The sequence below is a fragment of the Alligator mississippiensis genome, chromosome 12, assembly GCF_030867095.1.
Source record: "Alligator mississippiensis isolate rAllMis1 chromosome 12, rAllMis1, whole genome shotgun sequence".
Taxonomy (NCBI): Eukaryota; Metazoa; Chordata; order Crocodylia; family Alligatoridae; genus Alligator; species Alligator mississippiensis.
Genome location: NC_081835.1, coordinates 24,482,447 through 24,501,239, shown reverse-complemented (window position 1 = coordinate 24,501,239; position 18,793 = coordinate 24,482,447). Strand labels below are relative to the sequence as shown.

At 43.8% G+C, this 18,793-nt stretch overlaps 1 protein-coding gene across 3 annotated transcripts in view; it reads left to right on the top strand.

Annotated features, from left to right (window-relative positions):
- Positions 1-18,793, top strand: part of IL17RB (interleukin 17 receptor B) — a 57,258-nt gene that overhangs the window by 25,633 nt on the left and 12,832 nt on the right. The window contains exons 1-5 of one of the 3 annotated variants that reach the window (XM_019495405.2): positions 8,523-11,180; positions 12,260-12,284; positions 13,120-13,260; positions 15,982-16,109; positions 17,480-17,606. In XM_019495405.2, the coding sequence (XP_019350950.1) occupies positions 11,109-11,180; positions 12,260-12,284; positions 13,120-13,260; positions 15,982-16,109; positions 17,480-17,606 (493 nt within the window). In that variant the 5' untranslated portion in view covers positions 8,523-11,108. Of the gene's footprint in view, positions 1-8,522; positions 11,181-12,259; positions 12,285-13,119; positions 13,261-15,981; positions 16,110-17,479; positions 17,607-18,793 lie in introns of those variants that run through there. The other 2 variants (XM_014596594.3, XM_014596595.3) reach the window with 2 other exon arrangements.

Genomic DNA, 18,793 nt, shown 5'->3' with positions numbered 1-18,793 from the left:
TGCATCAAGCTTAGGTTTTTTTACTGGCAATACTGGTGTATTGCAGGGTGAGGCACATTCCCTTAGAATGCCTTGCTGCAAGTAGCTATCTGTGAGAGGTTGTAGACCCTTTACTGCTTCTTGTGGTATCGGGTATTGAGGGACTAAGGGTGGCGGACCAGGCTTCACCTTGATGCGGATAGACTCTGCAGACCACAGGAGGCCTACCTCCGTAACTTCCCAACCCCACAAGGAACATGGTAACCCGTCTAAATCCGATGGGAGTGGAGAATTCTCTGGGCTAGACAACAATGCCATCTGAAGGTGCTCCATCCAATGCACCTGCAAGGCGAGAGTGATACCGCTTGGAGAGCATTTGATGGTAGCCTGTAGTTTACAGAGTAAATCTCTCACAAGGAGGTGCACTGGAGTTCCCTCAGCTAATAGGAAAGCATGATTAGTGGTCAGGGGTCCTATCTGCACTTGCGTTTCAGTGCCACAGGGCACTTGCATAGATTTCCCAGTTACTCCCATAATTTTTTCAGTTCCCGAGACTGCAATTCCCGCCCTTTTTGGAGATTCTCCCAGTGAGGACAGATCTGCTCCTGTATCTATAAGACATTTATAAATTTTCCCTGCTATTTGAAGTGGTACATAAGGGGATGAAGGGGCGCAGGTATACTCAAAAGAGGAAGATTCCCCTAGATACATCATGTTGAAGAGCCCCACCTTATTTCATTGGGAGTCATCTATGTCTTGTTGCAAGCCCTGGATCCAGGGATCCATAGGATCGGTGCTTGCAGCCCGGTTGTTTCCCTGGGTTCCCCTCTTTCTTCCTCTGTAAGGGGGAGGTCCCCTAGGCGGTTTGGGCACTCTCGTTTCCAATGTCCCAATTGCTTGCAATAATTACACATATCATCAGGGGCAGGTTCTCTTAGGGTATTAGGCCTCCCTTGGTACCGCCTATAACCTCCCCTTCCTCTTCCTTTTGGCTGGAACTGGGAACTGAGAGCTGTAGCCAAGAATTTGGCTTCTTGTTGTTTCATTTTTAGCTTTCAGCTTTTTGGACTTCAGGTCTTCGATCGAAGGCATGATTAGCTAAATCTACCAATTGTTGTATGGTTTTCGTGTTCCAATCAGGGTTATATTTGACTATGTATTTTTTAATATCTGATGCGCAACCCCCTACAAAGGTGGCTGCTACAATGGTTTGATTTTGTGGAGCCTGTACATTGAAACTTCCTCCATGGGTTGCAATGGCTTTTAGCAGCCTGCTGTAGAAATCTTGCAGATGCTTGTTTGGACCTTGGACCACAGAAGTTACCTAGGTCCAGTCAGTAATTTTGCATCCTGCCCTGTTCATTCCTTCTAATAAAGTCTGTCTAGCCAATTGTAATCTGTCTCTTTCATGATTATCTCCGTTTACTTCCCAATTTGGGTTAACCAACGGCCAAGGGACTCATCCTGCCGGTTCTTCCTGTTGCCATTGGTTCCCCTGATTTATTATATCTAATTTCTTGGCAGAGGTTAACAGCATATCTGAGTTGATTCATATCTACCCATGTGGGGTTGTGTGTGGAAATGATGGTCTGTATCTTCCGTCGAACAGCCTCCGGGTCATCGCGAAACTTTGGTGTTCCCTGTTGCCACGCCTGAAGATCTTGGGGATTAAAGGGAATATGGGTATATGGATACTGGATCCCGTCGGCAGTGGGCACAGGATACTGTCTGAGAGCCATTTGTATGACCTGATTTAAATGCTGCCTAGTATGTCCTGCTATGGGACTGAAAGTAGGCTCCAAGGGTGCAGGTATAGACCCTGACATTCCTGTTGCAGGAGGAGAGGAGCCCGATGGAGGGGTAAAAGGTGCTGGAAGGGCCATGGCCGAAACGGCCAGGTTTATTGCGGCTGGTCCTCCAGTCACAGGTGGTGGCATAGTGGGCCGCCAATCATCTGTTTCTGAGGCAGTTGGGTGAGGATAAGGGGGAGGAGACACCGCCATTTGACATTGTTGGGTGGCCAGAAGTGGTCGGGTCCCTGACGAGGTTAAATCTGTCAAGTTGCACCAAAGATACCAATAATCCATCTGTCGGGGATGGGGTTCCTCTAGGAACCCCTTAAGGTATCTTAATTTATCCACACTAATGGATCCCAACATCAGCCACTGGAGTTCAGGGTTCTCATAAGTGTAGCCGGGCCAGATACTAGTGCATAAGGCTATAGCGCGCTTCTTACTCAATTGGCCATGTCCAGATAACTTATTCCAGTTACTTAGCAATTCTCCAAGAGGACTACTGGTGGGAATTGACTGTTTCTGTCCCATTGTCACTCTTGGCGGATGTCCCTTTTCCCAGGTAACCTAATACACTATAAAGTCCCCCAAGGACCCTGCTTTCTTGGCTACCCCAGACCTAACCAATCTGGAAAGGCAGGTTCTAGGATGCCTCAAACAGATTGGAGGACTTATCCAGTTAGAAGGTCAGAAACAGAGATGGTTTCTCAGTGCGCGAATGGAGACATAAAATGCGCCACACAGATTTATCGGCTCAAAAGAGTCAAACAGGCAATTAACTAAAATTGCCTGTGTGCCCAGGTTTGAGGAACCAGAGATCAGACTGGCCTATAACACATTAGATGAGACATACACAACATATAAAAGACCACAACATGCCAATAAAATTGAAGGAGTCACCTTATCGTCCCGCCGTGTCTGCAGCCTCAACCCAAGACTCCCATGGTGAACTCACCTCTGTTATGGCCGGCCGGAGGTTGGGTTCAGGTGGCAGCGGCGATGCGACGAGCTGGGTGCTCCTGGCTGGCTCACCAAATTGTTGGAGAAATTATCCGTCTAGGTTCCCAACCTGGTAAGGGAACACATGCGGACTCTCCTGACCCCAACGGGGCTCGTTTCCAGCTGAGACTCAAATAAGCGGGAGACGAGGGTGTGGTCTTTCCAGTTTATTTGGCCGAATGTCCCCCATCCTCGTAAGGGCAGGGGTCCCGACTGTAACTTAACACTCATATTTATAAACTTAGGTTACATAAGCTTTTCCATAACGCATGCGCAAAACACTCAGCGGAAAATTACTAACACAGCATGAATTTGCTCATCCCACATGGTTGGGTCCAATCACTTTGCTTGTCCATTTAGATTGACAGACCAGTGGCAATCTTAGTGCAATGTTGCATCAACCAGAGGTCACGCAGAGGTCACGCTAATTTTTCTAACAATATCTAATAATGCACTTCGTAAGCACTTCTCTGTTGGCCTTGTTAGTTTCTGTACATTTTAAGATCTTGTGCCTAATTCTCTGAATCGTTGCCCTTTGTACAGTTGTCTTTGTGCACTGTAAATATAAACTCCTACTATTCTTTTACTCTTTACCTACTTTATTGAGGACTGTGTGACAATACAAGCAGCAATGCCATGGAAAATCAGGCCTTAGGACCCCATTCTTCATTATGTTTGAGCTCTATGGTTTATTTCAGTCTCAATTCTTCATCTGCACACTGAAGATAATACAAACACCTTACAGGAATGTTATGAGTAGGGATCTGGGTTTTCTGTTTCCCATGGAAAAATGGAGAAAAACATGGATTTCTCATTTTAGCAAGAAAGCCATGGAATTTGGACTTCTTCAAAAAGCTCTCTGCGGGCTGATAGAGTCCCAGCCTGCAAAGAGGCTGGGAGGGAATACGTTGAGGGCAGTCAGGCATGTGCATGCCCGGCTCCCTGCTGAACTCCCAGAGGAACACAGGGGACCCGGGCTCCCCAGATCTGTGCGTAGGGCACAGTGCCAGCTGTTGGCTCAGGCTCCTGCCCAGCTGCCTTTTGCAGCCTGGTGGTGAGACCCAGTGTGGCAGGGCAGAGTGGGGCCACGCAGGAAAGCTGCTTGCTGCTGTGAGCTCCACACTGCCCTGGAGATGTGTCCCCTGGATGCAGCAGGGGCAGCGGTATGGGGTTGTGCCCCTCACTGCTGCCATGCGCACAGGGGATGTGTTGACAGGCCAGCACAGAGCTCACAGCAACAAGCAGCTTTCCTGCATGGCTCTAATGTTCCCTTCTGCAGTGGGCCGCACCCATCGCACTGTGGAGGCCCCAGGGGAGGGCAGCAGGGTGGGAGCCAGAGCTTGCCGCACGCACAGATCTAGGGGGCACAGGTCCCTCTGCTCCCCTAGGAGTTCTCACAGCAGTGGGGAGCTGCCCCCCACCCCCAAGCCCACAGCAGGTAGGCAGTGGCGGGTGGGGGAAGCCAGGCTTCACTCCTGTGGGGGCAGGAGGCTGTATATCTGGGTCTCTGGCCCCATAGCCCTGGCAGCTGCAGGGTTGGGGTGGCAAGGAGCTGGGATGGGGGGTAAGGGGCATGAGCAGGGCCAGGGGGCTGTGGGAGGGAGTGAGGGTCCTTTCATTTTAATCACAGATTTGGGGGGGGGTTGTCATAGAATTTGCAATTTTTTATAAGAGAATTTGTGATTTTTTTGTCAGGGAAAACTAGGATCCCTGGTTAGGAGAATAAAGACTTTAATCTCTGCGGGCTGATAGCTTGTAAGTTCCAAGATAAATAAAGACCCCACAACATTTTCATATAAGTGAATATTTCTTTTTTCTGGTATCCTGGTAAGAAGAGATGTCATTCACTGGGTGCAGCTACATGTGCAATTAACATGTAGCAGTAAACTGCAGCACAGTTCACACCAGAGTTTATTGCTCCCAGGCACAGCATTTACACATGTGCCTTGGACCACAGCACATTGAGCCAGGGTGAAGCAGCCCTGGCTGGCAGGGGTTCAGAGCATCAGCTTGCCAGCCCAAGGCTGTTCCTCCCCGGCTCACTGTGTTGCAGAAGGACTGGCTGGGGCATGAAGGTGCTCCAGTGTAGGGCTACCCAGCAGGCAGCCCCAACACTGAAGTACCCTTGTGCCCCAGCCAGCCCCATCAGCAGCTACACATGAGTTTCAATGGACTAAATAACTTCACTGTAGGATAGTATTTGTCCCAGACAGTACTATCCTACAGCAGAGTTAGTTAATTTACTGTGCCCTAATAAGGGCCCTTTGTAGATGGTGACACATTACTGCGGAGCTAGTTAGTCAACTCTGCAGTAAAGCACATGTGTAGAGCACCCACTGTTGTGTAGTGAACTGTATCTTGTTTATTTACCAGCTGCCAACCCTTGGAAGTGGCTGGGTTTTCCTGATGTTGCCTGTAAAGTTAAACACTTCTGTTTTCTCCAATATGATAAATACATAAAAACATAAAGTATAAAATAGAAGACACCTTTGCTAATTTTGAAACATCTTTAAATAAATAAAAATAATAACATGGTTTATTAAATATATCAATTCACATGCAACCTTAGGGACTTCTTTCTGAATAACAGATCCAAATTTAGCCCATGAAGTTTTTCCTCAATATTTGTGAGAATTTCTGCATGTAAAAATAAGTGTGGCAATCTCCATTCATTTCAAAGTACACATTAAAGCAAACAGAGGTGTGACGACATTTGTAAATAATAGCAGCTGCTACCCCACTAGCTTTAGACCCAACCCCAGGAGAGTAGTGCTGCTATTAGTTCCCTAGCAACGTGCTGGTTTTCAGCTTGTATAGTCTGAATTGCTGCCTGGCTTGTTTTTTTGTCAGTTTTGTTGGGTTTTTTAAACATGATACATCAGAAGATAGAACTCCTGGGGTTACCACAGTATAAGGCTACAAAACCAGATAACTGTGGACTTTGAAGAAATTTTAAACTATTTTTTTCATCTTCTACTTCATAACCTACAGGATTTAGTAGTCAGAGCAGTTAGCAAACTTTGTATCATGGTGGTTATATAACAAACTGTCACACCCAACTTGTGGGCAACATTCAACTGGAAACGGGGACTGATGTTTTCTGAGTCACCAGTTTTCCGCTGAAATAACTTGCTTCACAAGAATTACAGCTGATTTTGCAGTAGTGTGAGACAAGAACCAGGACCTCTATGTATTGTAAAATATAATTTTTACTTTTCATACCAATGACTACAAGGGAAAACCTTTATGAAAAGCTTAGTCTTGCACAATATCAGAAAAATAATATTTAAAATAAACTAAAAATGGCAAGAACAATTGTAAAATAAGTTATATTTCTTATCACTATGAAGTTCTGATTAATTAAAAATAATAACTATGAAGGATGGTGGTAAGAAGATAGGATGAGGTACAGAGGAACTAGCTAATAAGAAATGGATGATCTACTTAAGGGTTGGTTTGTTTGGTTTTGGGGTTTTTTCCCATGGTATTTTAAACAATAGGAACTTAATGGAAAATTCCTAGTTTGATAGACACCAACAAAATATGTTTTATGTTCAGTGATATTTTACGTTGTTACTGGAATATCATATGTGGTTAGATTTTATAGGTGATTTTTGTTATGTAATTGCTTTTATGGTGCTGACCCCCTCCCCCCCCCCAACAAAGTATTTGTTGCATATGAAATGGGATACTTAGTGCTTTAAGAGGACTGACATGACACTTCAACTGATATTTAGCAGAAAGGCCTTTCTATCAATGGAAGTGTTGTACAAGGCAGGAACTTTGGGGATGGCAGGAGGTTCCTGGTCCTGGAGAATGACGTAAAACTATACCCTGCTGGGGCTGGATGGTGTGGTGGGGCTACTTCTGGCAGGGCAGCTTCCAGGAAATGCCACACCTGTGCCTCCCCGGTGAAGGGTGAATATGGGGTGCCAGAAAGCTTCAGCCCCTGTTGCCTTGTGAGTTACCCCATGGAGGAGAAAGGCTAGGGGAGCACACTCTGAGAGAAAAGCACAGGGGCCCAGGCCCACTGAGTGGGGCATGAGGTGGGACCCAGGCCCATAGTGTGGGGCCTGGAGAAGGGTCCAGGTTGTCCTCAGACCCTGAGGCCTGAGTGTGTCATTAGGCCATGAGTGGGGTACAGACACATCTGTGGACACCTGAGACCCATGGAGTGCAAGGCCCTATAGCCCCTGTGATGGGGTAGTGTAGGATCTGGTGGCCATGTAGAGTAGGGCCTTATAGGGCCTGAAGGGCTGCACATGGGCCGACTGGAGTGGTGGCAGCCGTGTAGAGTAGGGCCGAAGGGGCCTGAAGGACTGCACATGGGCTCACTGGAATAGCAGGAGTTGAGGCCCTAGTGAAAGGGGCATGAGTGTGAAGCCCTAATGGAGAGGGCATAAGGTGGAGGTCCTAGTGAAAGGGTGTGATTGGAGGCCCTAGTGAGAGTGCAGGAGGCCCAGATACATATGAGGAGGCCTGAGGCATAGTTTTTACTCTGGATACCATCTGCAAGGCACGGGACATGGTATAACAGAGGTCAGAGCTGTGTATAATGCCCTTGGCATCAGGGCATAAAATGGGCAGCCTCCTGTGTTTTACATTGGTTATTTATATATCAAGTCATGGCAGGTGAGACAGGGCAGACTGCCCTCGACAGGTGGACAGGCCAATGTTACGGGTGGCCTCTGACTCTCCCCCTGTCACAAGCACTATAAAAGCAATTACACAATAATAATTACCTATAAAATCTAACCACCTATGATATTCCAGAAGCCAACAGGGTGGAGAGTCATTGTCTTTGATTGTATTGTAGATATTTACCTTTCAGGTCCATACCTGGTTGTTGGTGAAACTGACATGCACAAAACCCTTGATCATTTCAGAGGTTTACCATTTAATTAATTGCAATAGGGCTTGATTAATCAAATCAAACACTGTAAACCATGAATTGTGAGGCACTGTATAGGTCATTGTTACAGCAGGGCAGATCACACAATATTTGCCAACTGGCATACATACCTAGATTGGTGAGGAATGTGGTAACAAAGGAGAGGCAATCACTTTGAAAGGGAAACCGATTCATAATTGATCTAGGGTAATTAGATATGGGGTGTACTCTGTGCCAAAAGCTGGAGATGGGATTAACTACTAGATTGTATTTGTGGGTGGTCCCAACCATGAGCTTGCATTCTTATGCAAAAGGCACTGTTATAATGACTTATTCATTGGCATATTGCATGTAGGTCCAGACAAACTCTGTGTCTAGCAGTAAATTCTTTAGAAACAGAGATTTATTGTGCATGTATATTCATATTTTCTGTGAATGTTTCATAAATTCAGGGAGAAAGGTATGTTGACTCCATTAGTCCTATTGATTTAGACTAGCTGAGCCACTGGCTGACAGAGTACGCTTGTCTGTATTGTGCCGTTACTACAAATAAAACTGTTTATATTAGTGAAAATGACTTTTATGTGTCCATAGGGGAATAAAACCATTCTGACCTGATGTTAAGCTTTTTGTTAGGAGCAGTAGTTTTGTGTGCATACTGTGGTTGTGAAAGAGGATTCACAGAAGTTTAGGGCTGGAAGTGACCTTGTGAGATCATCGGGCCCAGCTCCCCTGCTCTAGGCAGTAAAGACTGCTGGAGTCAAATAACCCCAGCAAGGTGTATGTCCAGTCTCCTTTTGAAGATCTCCAGGGTACGTGTCTGCACCACCCCTGCTGGGAGTCTATTCCAGAGTCTGGTCACATAAACTGTGAAGATGTTTTTTTCCGTATCCAGTTTGGAACCTTCTTCTAGGAGTTTATGACCGTTGCTCCTGGTTTTCCCCTGGGGTGCTTTGGTGAATAGTTGTTTGCCTAGCCCCTGATGCCCTCCACTGATATATTTGTAAGCTGCCACCAAATCCCCCAAAGTCTTCTCTTTTCTAGGCTGAATAGTCCCATATCTGTCAGCCTTTCCTTGTACAGCTTGCTCTGCAGGCCTCTAATCATATGAGTGGCTCTTCTCTGGACTCTCTCAAGCTTTTCCACATCCTTCTTGAAATGTGGCACCCAGAACTGGACACAGTGCTCCAGCTGTGGCATCACCAACGCAGAGTAGAGTGGGGAATAACTTCCATAGTTTTGCTAGAGATGTATCGGCTGATGCATGCCAGTGTATTGTAGCATCACAGAGGTGGCTCATATTAATTTTATGGTCAATTATGACCCCAGGTCCCTTTCAGAAGTGGTTCTAGCTAGCGTAGCACCACCGAGCCTGTAAGTTTGTTGTGGATTTTTCCTCCCCAGATGGAGCGCTTTATACTTCTCAGGGTTGAACAGCATCTGGTTTTGGTCCGCCCATCTAACTAATCTGTCTAGGTCTGCCTGGATTGTTGGCCTACCCTGATGCATGGCCGCACTTCCCCACAGATTAGTATCATTGGTGAACTTTGCCAGTGTGCTTTTCACCCCCATATCCAGATCACTGATGAAGATGTTGAAAAGCACTGGTCCAAGTACCAAACCCTGAAGGACCCCACTGGCTACCTTCCTCCAGGTTGACACAGACCTGTGTATTAGTACTCTCTGGGTCTGACCCCACAGCCAGTTTCCCACCCATCTGACTGTTGAACTGTTGAGCCCATAGTCCCCTAGTTTTACCTTGAAAGCCTCATGGCAAAGGCAAAGGCAAAGGCCTTCCTAAAGTCCAAGTAAATGACATCAACCTCATCTGTTATCCAGCTGGTGAGTAACTTGGTTGTAGAAGATGAGGTTAGTCAGACATAACCTACCCACAACAAAACTGTGATGGCTGTCATTCAGAATTTAGCCTTCTACTACCTTATTGCATATGGACTCCATAAGAAACTTTTCAAGGATTTGGGGTTGATGTTAGGCTGATTGGCCTATTGTTCCCTGGGTCCTTTCTCCTCCCTTTCTTGAAGCACACCATTGGCCCTCTTCCAGTCTTTTGAGACCTCTCCTGTGCACCACAAATTCTCAAAGAAATTCATAAGTTGTCATGTGATGACTTTGGCTAGTTTATTCAGCACTCTCAGATGGAGTTCATTCGGTCCTGCTGACTTACAGGTATCCAGCCTCCCTAGCTGTTCTTTCACCAGCTCTCCATTGCCTGTTGGTGGGTGATCATCCCTACTGTGAATATTCTGTGTCATATTTGCATACGGCAGGCTATCACTCTTAGACTGGTGGAATACAGATGCGAAGTACTCATTCAGGAGTTCAGTTTTCTCCTTGGTGTCGGTGATCAGATGTCCAGATGCATTGAGCAGTGGTCCCACATTTCCACTGGTTTTCCTTCTGCTACCTACGTACCTATAGAAGGACTTCTTATTGTCCTTGATTTTGGTTGCTAACCTGAATTCAGTCACCGCCTTTGCTTTTCTAATCTGCCCACTACAGGTGTGGGCCAAGCTTATGTAGTTCTCCTTGGGGCCTATTCCTAGCTTCCATCATTGGTAAGCCCCCCTTTTCTTTTTCAGAAGATCTGCAACTTCCCTATTGAGCCAAGATGGGCTCCTGGCCTCTGTGCCACCGTTTTGCGTACAGGTATGGACAACTTTTGTGCACTCAGGATCATGTCCTTGAGGAATGACCACTCTTCATCCATACTCTTTCCCTGTGGTCCATGATCCCATTGGGCATTACTCACTAAAGTCCTTAGCTTATTGAAGTCAGCTTTTTTAAAGTCAAGAATATGTACCTTACTGACATGACGGATAGTTAAAGTGATAGTGTCATGGTCACTGTCGCCTAGGTTACCCTCTATCATCAGATTACGCATCAGGTCATCCCCCTTTGCCAAAACTAAAGCTTTAGGATTTTGTCACTATTTTTTACTTCTTCACTCTACTTCTGTGAATACAAGCAGCTCTAAATTTCAGAGAGCAAGGTGGGGCAAAGCTTAAAGCTAAAAATGCAGTTGTCCCATGTAACTCATTACTTGACATGAGCTGTTTCTCAGAGTGGGAGAATACTTGCTTCCAGGGAAGCACTGCAAGGGTGATTCCCAGAGGGAGACATCAGGCTATCATTCTTTACCGTTTACACTGCTTTGCCCTCTAGGTTTCAGTGTGTACATTAATTTATTTATTGGCTTTGAGCCAAAGTTGATGAGGTTTTTTCCCTTGCACTGCTTTCAGGCCTGCATCTTGGGAAGTGGGTGTGGAAAGACTGAGTTATAAATTGTCTGGGAGGAAGGCAAAGAGGAAATTAAAGCAATGAGTGCAGTACTCTGACTTGCAGTTAGTTGTACTGAGAAAGGACAGGAAGGAGCAGAGGGGAATTTCAACTTGGTTGCAGAGGTCACATTGTTTCTGCCACTGAAGATGACTCTGGAAGCCTGTGTCCTGCTGAGCTTGGTATTGAGCAGCTGTGGTGTTGGGGGATATGCTGAGCTGGTAATGTACAAGCAAGGAGGGTAATCTACTCCCCCCTTCCCTCTTCTGCCCCTATTTATTCCCCTTCAGATGGAGTTGAATTGTTTTGCATGATGGCCAGAGAACACCAAGAAAGGCTGCTTCTCTATGCAGTAGAAGGGGGTGGGTGTCACTGAATACCTGGAGGTGGGGTCACAACTGTGCCTTTTTCCTACCCACCTGAGTGGAACATGGACTCTATATTGAAAGATGTCAATATGAAGGAAAAATCTTTCTGATAGTATTGAACATTTATATTGTTAGGAAGTTGTCTTCTGGATCAATGCTTTTAGTTAGAAGATGAAGTCTCTGGTATGCCCAGATGTCACTAGTCAAAAGAGTCCCTTTAGCATTTCAACTTTACTATTAAATGGACAAGTAAAATGCAGAACGAAAATGAATAAAACAACGAGTCCATTCTACAAATTAGCAAACAGACCAGATAGCAGTTAGAAGAAATTAGTTACAATGACTAAAAGGGATAGTGCTGTCATTTTCTGAGGAAGCCCACTTTACATAACATGTCTTGAATTAGAAAAAAATCTTTAAATGTCATGTGAAAATAGGGAGTTTCTGTTCCTTGTTGATTCCTTGAGTCTTTCTTTTTAGTAAAGAAAAAAAAAACTTCTAACAGATTACACAGTTGAGCTGATTAGACTAAACAATTTTGCCAGATGTATAAACTAGGCAAACTTAAAAAAATAGAAAGGAAGATTATTCTCTAATCAATTTTTTTACTAACTTTGATGCTTGTGCCTACAATAGCTACAGAGTTTTTCAGCAGGAGTGTGATTCAAGTTACTTCTTTCTCAGAGAACTTTTGCAACCTTTTCTCCTATGCCTGAAGACGGGGTATTTGTGCCCAAAAGCTTGCAATTAAAGATTTTCTTTTGCAAAAATCTGGTTGGTCTAATAAAAGACATCACTTCTACCATGAGTACTGATTCTTTCTCTTTAAAGCACTTGAAACACTGAAATTATAAATTTCCCTCTTTAGAATAGATCTGTCTGTTCAGTTTGTGTATTTATTTTTATTTTAACATGGCTTTTCTCTCTTACAGTCTACTGTGTGTGGTTCAGAGTCAGGTATGTATAAATAAAATAGATGTCTTCTACTATTAAAATACTTGATATCTGGCAGGTCCTCTGTCTCTAGAATATATGTTGTACCAAGCTACCAGATGAGATGAACAACCTATTTTTTGCTCATGCCACTTCAATAACTAGGTTGTATTTTCTTCTTTTAAAAGAGTTGTCTCTCTGGAGACAGTTTCCAATACACTGGGTCTTTATCTTCTCAATTTCTTTCTTCCCAAACCTTTGCTACAGTATTTCTCATCTGGGTGAAACACTGGTGCAATAAATGGCGTGGCTGCTTGCAGTCACTTTTGCAGCAAAGTGTGAAGGTTTACGTCCGTTGCCAAATTTATACTTCATAAAAGATACACTCAGTACAGCCTGTGGCTTCAGTTTGCTGTCACAGAAGCACTGGTTTAAAGTTAGTCATTGTTCAATTTCTTGGTACAAGAAAAGTTGTTTTACACCAAATATGATACTGCAAATGTACATGATTTCCAAGCTTACACACAGATTACAGCTTTATCACATCAGATCATATCTGATTTTAATTTTGTCCATCTCTTCACACTGTATCACGAGATGAATACCTGTCATTTAGATACCAGAACCACGGAAACAATCAAATTCTTGTAAATAAACTATTAGTGTCAGAAGCAGAATTTCCTGCGGGGGATGGAAGAGCAGTGGGTTTGTTAATTGTAAACTGTTTCTGAGATACCTTGTTTCACTTATTTTAAAAGAAGCTGAAAATTATCATTAGAATCCACAAACTAAGTGTTGGATACGTCTATGGAATGCCACACAGCCTCCCTAATTTTCACTCATATCTCCTCTTTGCAAGGTCCTGCTTCTGAGTTGAATCAGGCATACAACTTGACACCTGCAGATCTTTATAACCTCAATGCTAAGTTCATTGAAAATGAAAAGGAAACACAGTTCAGGTCCTACCTTATCAATATAAGCTGGAGCCTCAGCATGGATGGTAAGTTTAACATTCAGATGAATGAAAATTATACAGGTTTTAACAATGCAAGACTAATAACTATATAGTAATGTTTAAAGCACCTCTACTTTCAGTGTTGTGGTATGAAATGAAAGATTGATCTTTTTAAAACCAGAGAGATGTAGTTAGCTATATTAGTCTGAAGTCAAGTAGAAGGTGGGATAGCTTTGTACCTTTTAGGCACAAGTGTTCATGGGCTGATGCTCACTTCATCAAATGCTATTAAAGGACATGCACAAAGCAGTGTATAAAGGAGAGAAACATTTGAATACAAAAAGCACAAGGGAGGGGGAGAGAGATAGGGAGGAGGGCAAGTGGCAGCACTGAGAGAGGCAAACAAGCAATCAAGAAACCTATAGGAACAAAAGGGTCACAAAAGTTAATCCAGGTAAGGGGTAAGACTCCATAGTCCCTGTTTAAACCATACTTAACACAATCCAGTCTGTGCATGATTTTTTATTCTGTAATTTTGTGTTCAAATTGGTTTTTAAAAGTTTGCTGCATACACACAGCCACCGTGAGGTAAGTGATGGAGTATCCAGGCAGGTTAAAGTGTTCTGTCACAGGCCTGTATGTCCTTCTGCATCTGATGTTGGATCAGCATTCATTCATTCTTTCACATAGGGATCTGTCCAGCGTAGACAGTAAAGGGGCACTGTGAGCAGGTGATGGCATATATGGCAGGGGTAGAGTTGCAAGTGAATGAACCTCTGTTATAATCTGTGTTATTAGGTCTAGCAAAAATGTTGTCTGTATTGATGCTGGAGCACAGAAGACTTGTGCTATGCACCTACACACACACACTTTGGTTAGTTTATGAGATGAAAATCTACAATGCCTTTTCTAGAAACCTCAGCCTACAGTATTGGTAGTGTTCTTCAGTTATCCAGCTAACTTTTGAGATGATAGTATGTTTTTCACATGACTTTTTAGCAATAATGAAGCATATTACATTAACAATGCTGTCCTCTATTTATGATACAGGAACTGAGGGAGTGCAAGCTGTTTTAAGCTGCCACGAAATATAGTTAGCCATGTTCATCTGAAATCAAGTACAAGGCAGGGTAGATTTTTACCTTACTGACTAACCATAAAGTATAAATGGATGTATATATATCTATATATAGCACAAGCTATCATGCGCTGAAGCTCACTTCATCAGATGCTGTGAAAGGATGTGCCAAAAGTTGAGTATAAGGAGAGAGGAATAATACAAAAGACAAGGAAGGGGGAGAGAAGGAAGTGGGCAGGGGAGGAGGGGGCAGGGGTTGTGTCAAGCCAACCTGTTTATTTTTAAGACTAGACCTTCTGACATTTGGCTTTTCTACAGAAAATTCTGGTGGTGCCAGTTATTGAGAATTGGACATGAGCTATCTCACAAGGACACCCCACAGCAAGGAAGTGCACTTGCGGCCTTAATTACGTGTGGTAGATTCCAGTCAATCTCTTGTAGCCACCCTTTTTGAACAACAGACCACAAAGTTAGCCATTGGCGACGTGTAGGGAGTGCATGTGGGTGCACCCCCTGCAAAAAGCGCCGCCAATGCTGCGGGTGGTCGCTGCTCACCAGTCCCTGCCCTTGCTGCTGACACTGCCGGCAGCATCTGCGGGTGGTCTCCAATCGCTGCTCGCCACTGCCGCTGCTGCTGGCAGCGTCTGCGGGTGGTCGCCGACTACTGGTTGGCACTCGCCACTCCCCACCCCCGGCCCCCCCTGCTGACATCGCCACTGCCACCTGTGGGCATTTGTCGTGTGCCCCCCCCAGCCTCTGGGGGCACAGAGAGTTCATGAAGTTAGCAGTCACTGTTTCTTCTTTTTATATGTCCCCTTTCTTCCTTTGTCGCCAGGAATAACAGATACACATGTTAGGATGCCAGGGAACTGTGGAGTTTGCTCTGACTGTCATTGTGGTGAGCTCCATTCAGGCAATTTTTAGCATATGTACAAGAACCTGCAAAATCAAAGGACAGTCATAATAAAAATGGCACGAGCATTAGAAATATAGTTTAAAAAAGCAAGCCTTGCTTTATGTTCTTAACCATAATATTTTGGGGCACTTTTCATTATAATTTTTAATACAAACAGCCAGATCACTGCATATGCTGTTCAGTGTCAGTGTAAGAGCTTATGTACCACTTCCCAAGGTTGTCTTTAGTAAAGCCTGACTTTGTTTACAGCGTCTCTCTTTCAAAGTCGGCCTGGCTCTGCAGAACCCCCTGAAGTGTGGGGTCTGGGGCAGCCGCCCGATTTGCCCCCCACAGGGACGGCCCTGTTGGTAGGTCCCTACTTACTAATAACATGGTTGGCTCTTATTGCACACTGGGCATAACAAACATGCAGCTCTTAACCACAGCAGCTGACCATGTGCCATCCTAGCCAGTGGCTTATGTTAGCACACAGGCTTTTTCTTTAACAGGATAATAACACTCTATGTAGTGTGTGCAGAATCCCTTACACACATTTACATCACCAGTTTTTTCCCTACCTGTTCATGTAGTGGTTAAAATGCGTAACCAGGGCTCTGGTTTATAAAATAGAGGTAAAAGATAGACTGTCATGGCAACCATAACATATTGTTCTCATTAGTGTATGACAGACTGTTATTATTCTTTGTTTAAACTGGCAGAAGATTAGTTCACTTTTTTTTATTAGCTGCAGACATTTATACCTCCGAACATCAGTTTCCTCCTTTATTTCCAGCCAGCATCAGAGAATTGACAGCCACCAAGATATGTGTGACCAGTCATGGAACTGTTAGACACTTTGAGTGTGTTCGATGCAGTTACACAGAAAAGTTTCAAAGTCAAACTACAGCAGGGAATCAAAGAGTAAGTACATTTTTTTAAGTGATTGGTTTGTCATTTGTTAAGAATAGGGAAACTGAAGAGAGAAGAAGGAAGTGTCATGCCAAATTGTAGGACCAAATTTGTTCTCTAATGCTGTAATTAATGTGTAGTAAAACAAGGGAAAAGCTGAACTGTAAATCCCAGTATTTCACACGGTTTAGTGGATCAAGGGTTTAGCCCTGCAAACATACATATCTTGGGCACTAACAGAAGGCAAAGTTATGGTGAGGATGGGAGAGCTTTTCTCATGGCAACATGTCTCCCTCAGGATTTGTGCTGTGGTGATTATTCTCAGAGCTTGCCTCACAGTGCAGCTCATGTAAGATAGGGGAGGCTGGTTGGGCATTACATTTCATTTCATGACCCGGGGCAGAGAAATGGGGTCATGGAGAGCAGCCCTGTTCCCAGAGCTCATGGAAGATCAATCCAATGATTCATCAGTAATTTGAGTTTCCAGGGAATGGAGAAAGCAACAACACCTGTGGATCATGAAACTGGAGGGAACAGCCAGCCTTTAAGTATTTAATTGGGCCTTTTGGTTTAGTACTAAAATGAAGAGACAAGAGACTGGGATATATATTTGATGCCTTTCTTTCTTCCAGCTGAATAGTATTGAAAAATAATTCTGTTCCTCTACTGGACATACATTGTTTTTAGAAAAGTTGCTGCAGTGATTCTCAACTAGCATAGATGATGCATGGCGAGAGGGCATGGGGGGTAAGTGGCCCCCAGATTATTGTATCAACTGCGGGGCATGGGGATGCAAACTGGCCAGAACCAGGGCCTGGCAGCAGGGAGGGAGGTAGTGGAGTGGAGTTGTGTCCCCGACTGTCAACACTTCTATGTTGTCTATGTTAACCAGAGTGCCAGCACCTACTCCAATCCCTCTGCTCGCCTCCCCCTTCCTACCAGATCCTTGGAAGGGTGCCCCCAGGTGTGAGGATATAAGCACATCAGCTAAGTATGTTCCCCCAGCCCAGCTGAATGTTCCCCCAGCCCTGCTGCCCAGCCTCTCTGCAAGGAGGTAATTGGGTACTATTTCATTCACAAAAGCTATGAAGGGGTGCCTCAAGTCCAGTGAGGGTGTCTCAAGTCCAAAAAGGTTAAGAACTGGGCTCCTGAATAATTTTCAGTATCAAGAATTTAAGACTCCCACAAGTCTTACAGGAAAATATATAATCCTAGACATTCTGTTTTGCTAAAAATCAGTATTCCCTCTTCAGTGAGCCTCTCTTAGCAGCTAATCATTTTAAAAGAGAATTCTCCACTATATTGCAGCAGCACAGGAGTTCTCTGCATTGCAAGAGTGTGATTTGGAACTCAAGTGTGCTGTTTTCCTTGTTTTTCTTCAGTGGCAGTTCCATTACACTGGATTCCCTGTAGAACCAGTCACTAACTATTTCATCCATGCTTACAACCTACCTCCAGCAAATATAAATGAGGATTCATCTTCCAAATCTCTCTCTTTAATTTCACCAGGTAATCTATCAAACATCCTCCATTAAACCTAGTTCATACAAAGGTTTTATTTATAGTACTAGATTGTTTTTCCTATGGAGTTGATTGTACAGAGAGCCTTGATAAGATCTGAACAAAGATAAGAATGAACAAAAACAAACGGTATCAACAATATGGCAATATTACTGTTAAAATAAAGATGGCTAATGTGCCTTCGCTTGCTTAGTGGTGCTTGTTTATTTTCAAGTTCTTTCATTTTCTTCCCAGTTTCCTTGCTTTCTGTCTGCCAATGATTGTTAAAAAATAATCTAATACATTAATAAGGATACATTTATGTCACTGTTTATTTTTAATTATGAATTAATCGTGGCCATTGTGGTAAGCTTTCTTTGAAATTATAAGGCAGTTTAGTAACTGGGTAAGTGGTTTAAAAAGGGAGACCAAATAACTTGGATCACCTTGTTTGGTGACTGTGTGAAAGGAATAGTCTGTTTCCTAGTAAAGATTTCTGTAACACAGTAAGAACCACTACAAGTGTAATAAAAATACACATCCTTGGCTATCTGAACCTATTTGAAAAGCACCTGCTAGAAGGCCATTCAGATAAGTGAAACTGTTCTAAGCTACATATCAGATATAAGAGTAGGGATACAGCATTGTATTAAATGAAGCTTAAAAGAGAACAGTATAATACCAATAGCTACAAGTTCCAAGCTGTATCCAATTTAAGAGTAGAGATGTGGTTTGGTATTAAAGAAAGCATAAAAGAGAGAACAGTTTGTTATGTGACACCAACAGTTACAAGTTAGTAAAAAACCCATTGCTTTTTGGATAACCGAGAGATCAAATAACAGAGATTGGTAACTGGATGTACTGTAATTAGCATCCATCTTGGCAGTCAGAAGAAGACTGTTGACTCCTTGGTGATTGCATTTATTTTTCTCACCTCTAAATATGGACCTTACAGGTAAGGGTCAGAGCACAATTGCTGCCTGACAAACAAGAGGTTGATTCCTTTCCCCGCATACAAACCAGGATTTTCAAACTGGCACCTATAAAAGGCACTGAATTCACCTTAGTTTCAATACCTATAAACAGGCATGATCTCAGTTTGTTTTTTATTTGATTTGGACTGTTAGGGGGTGGAGGAGGAAGTAGAGAAAGCAGTTAAAGAGGCATTTTTTTTTGTTTATAAATTGTGGTAATAA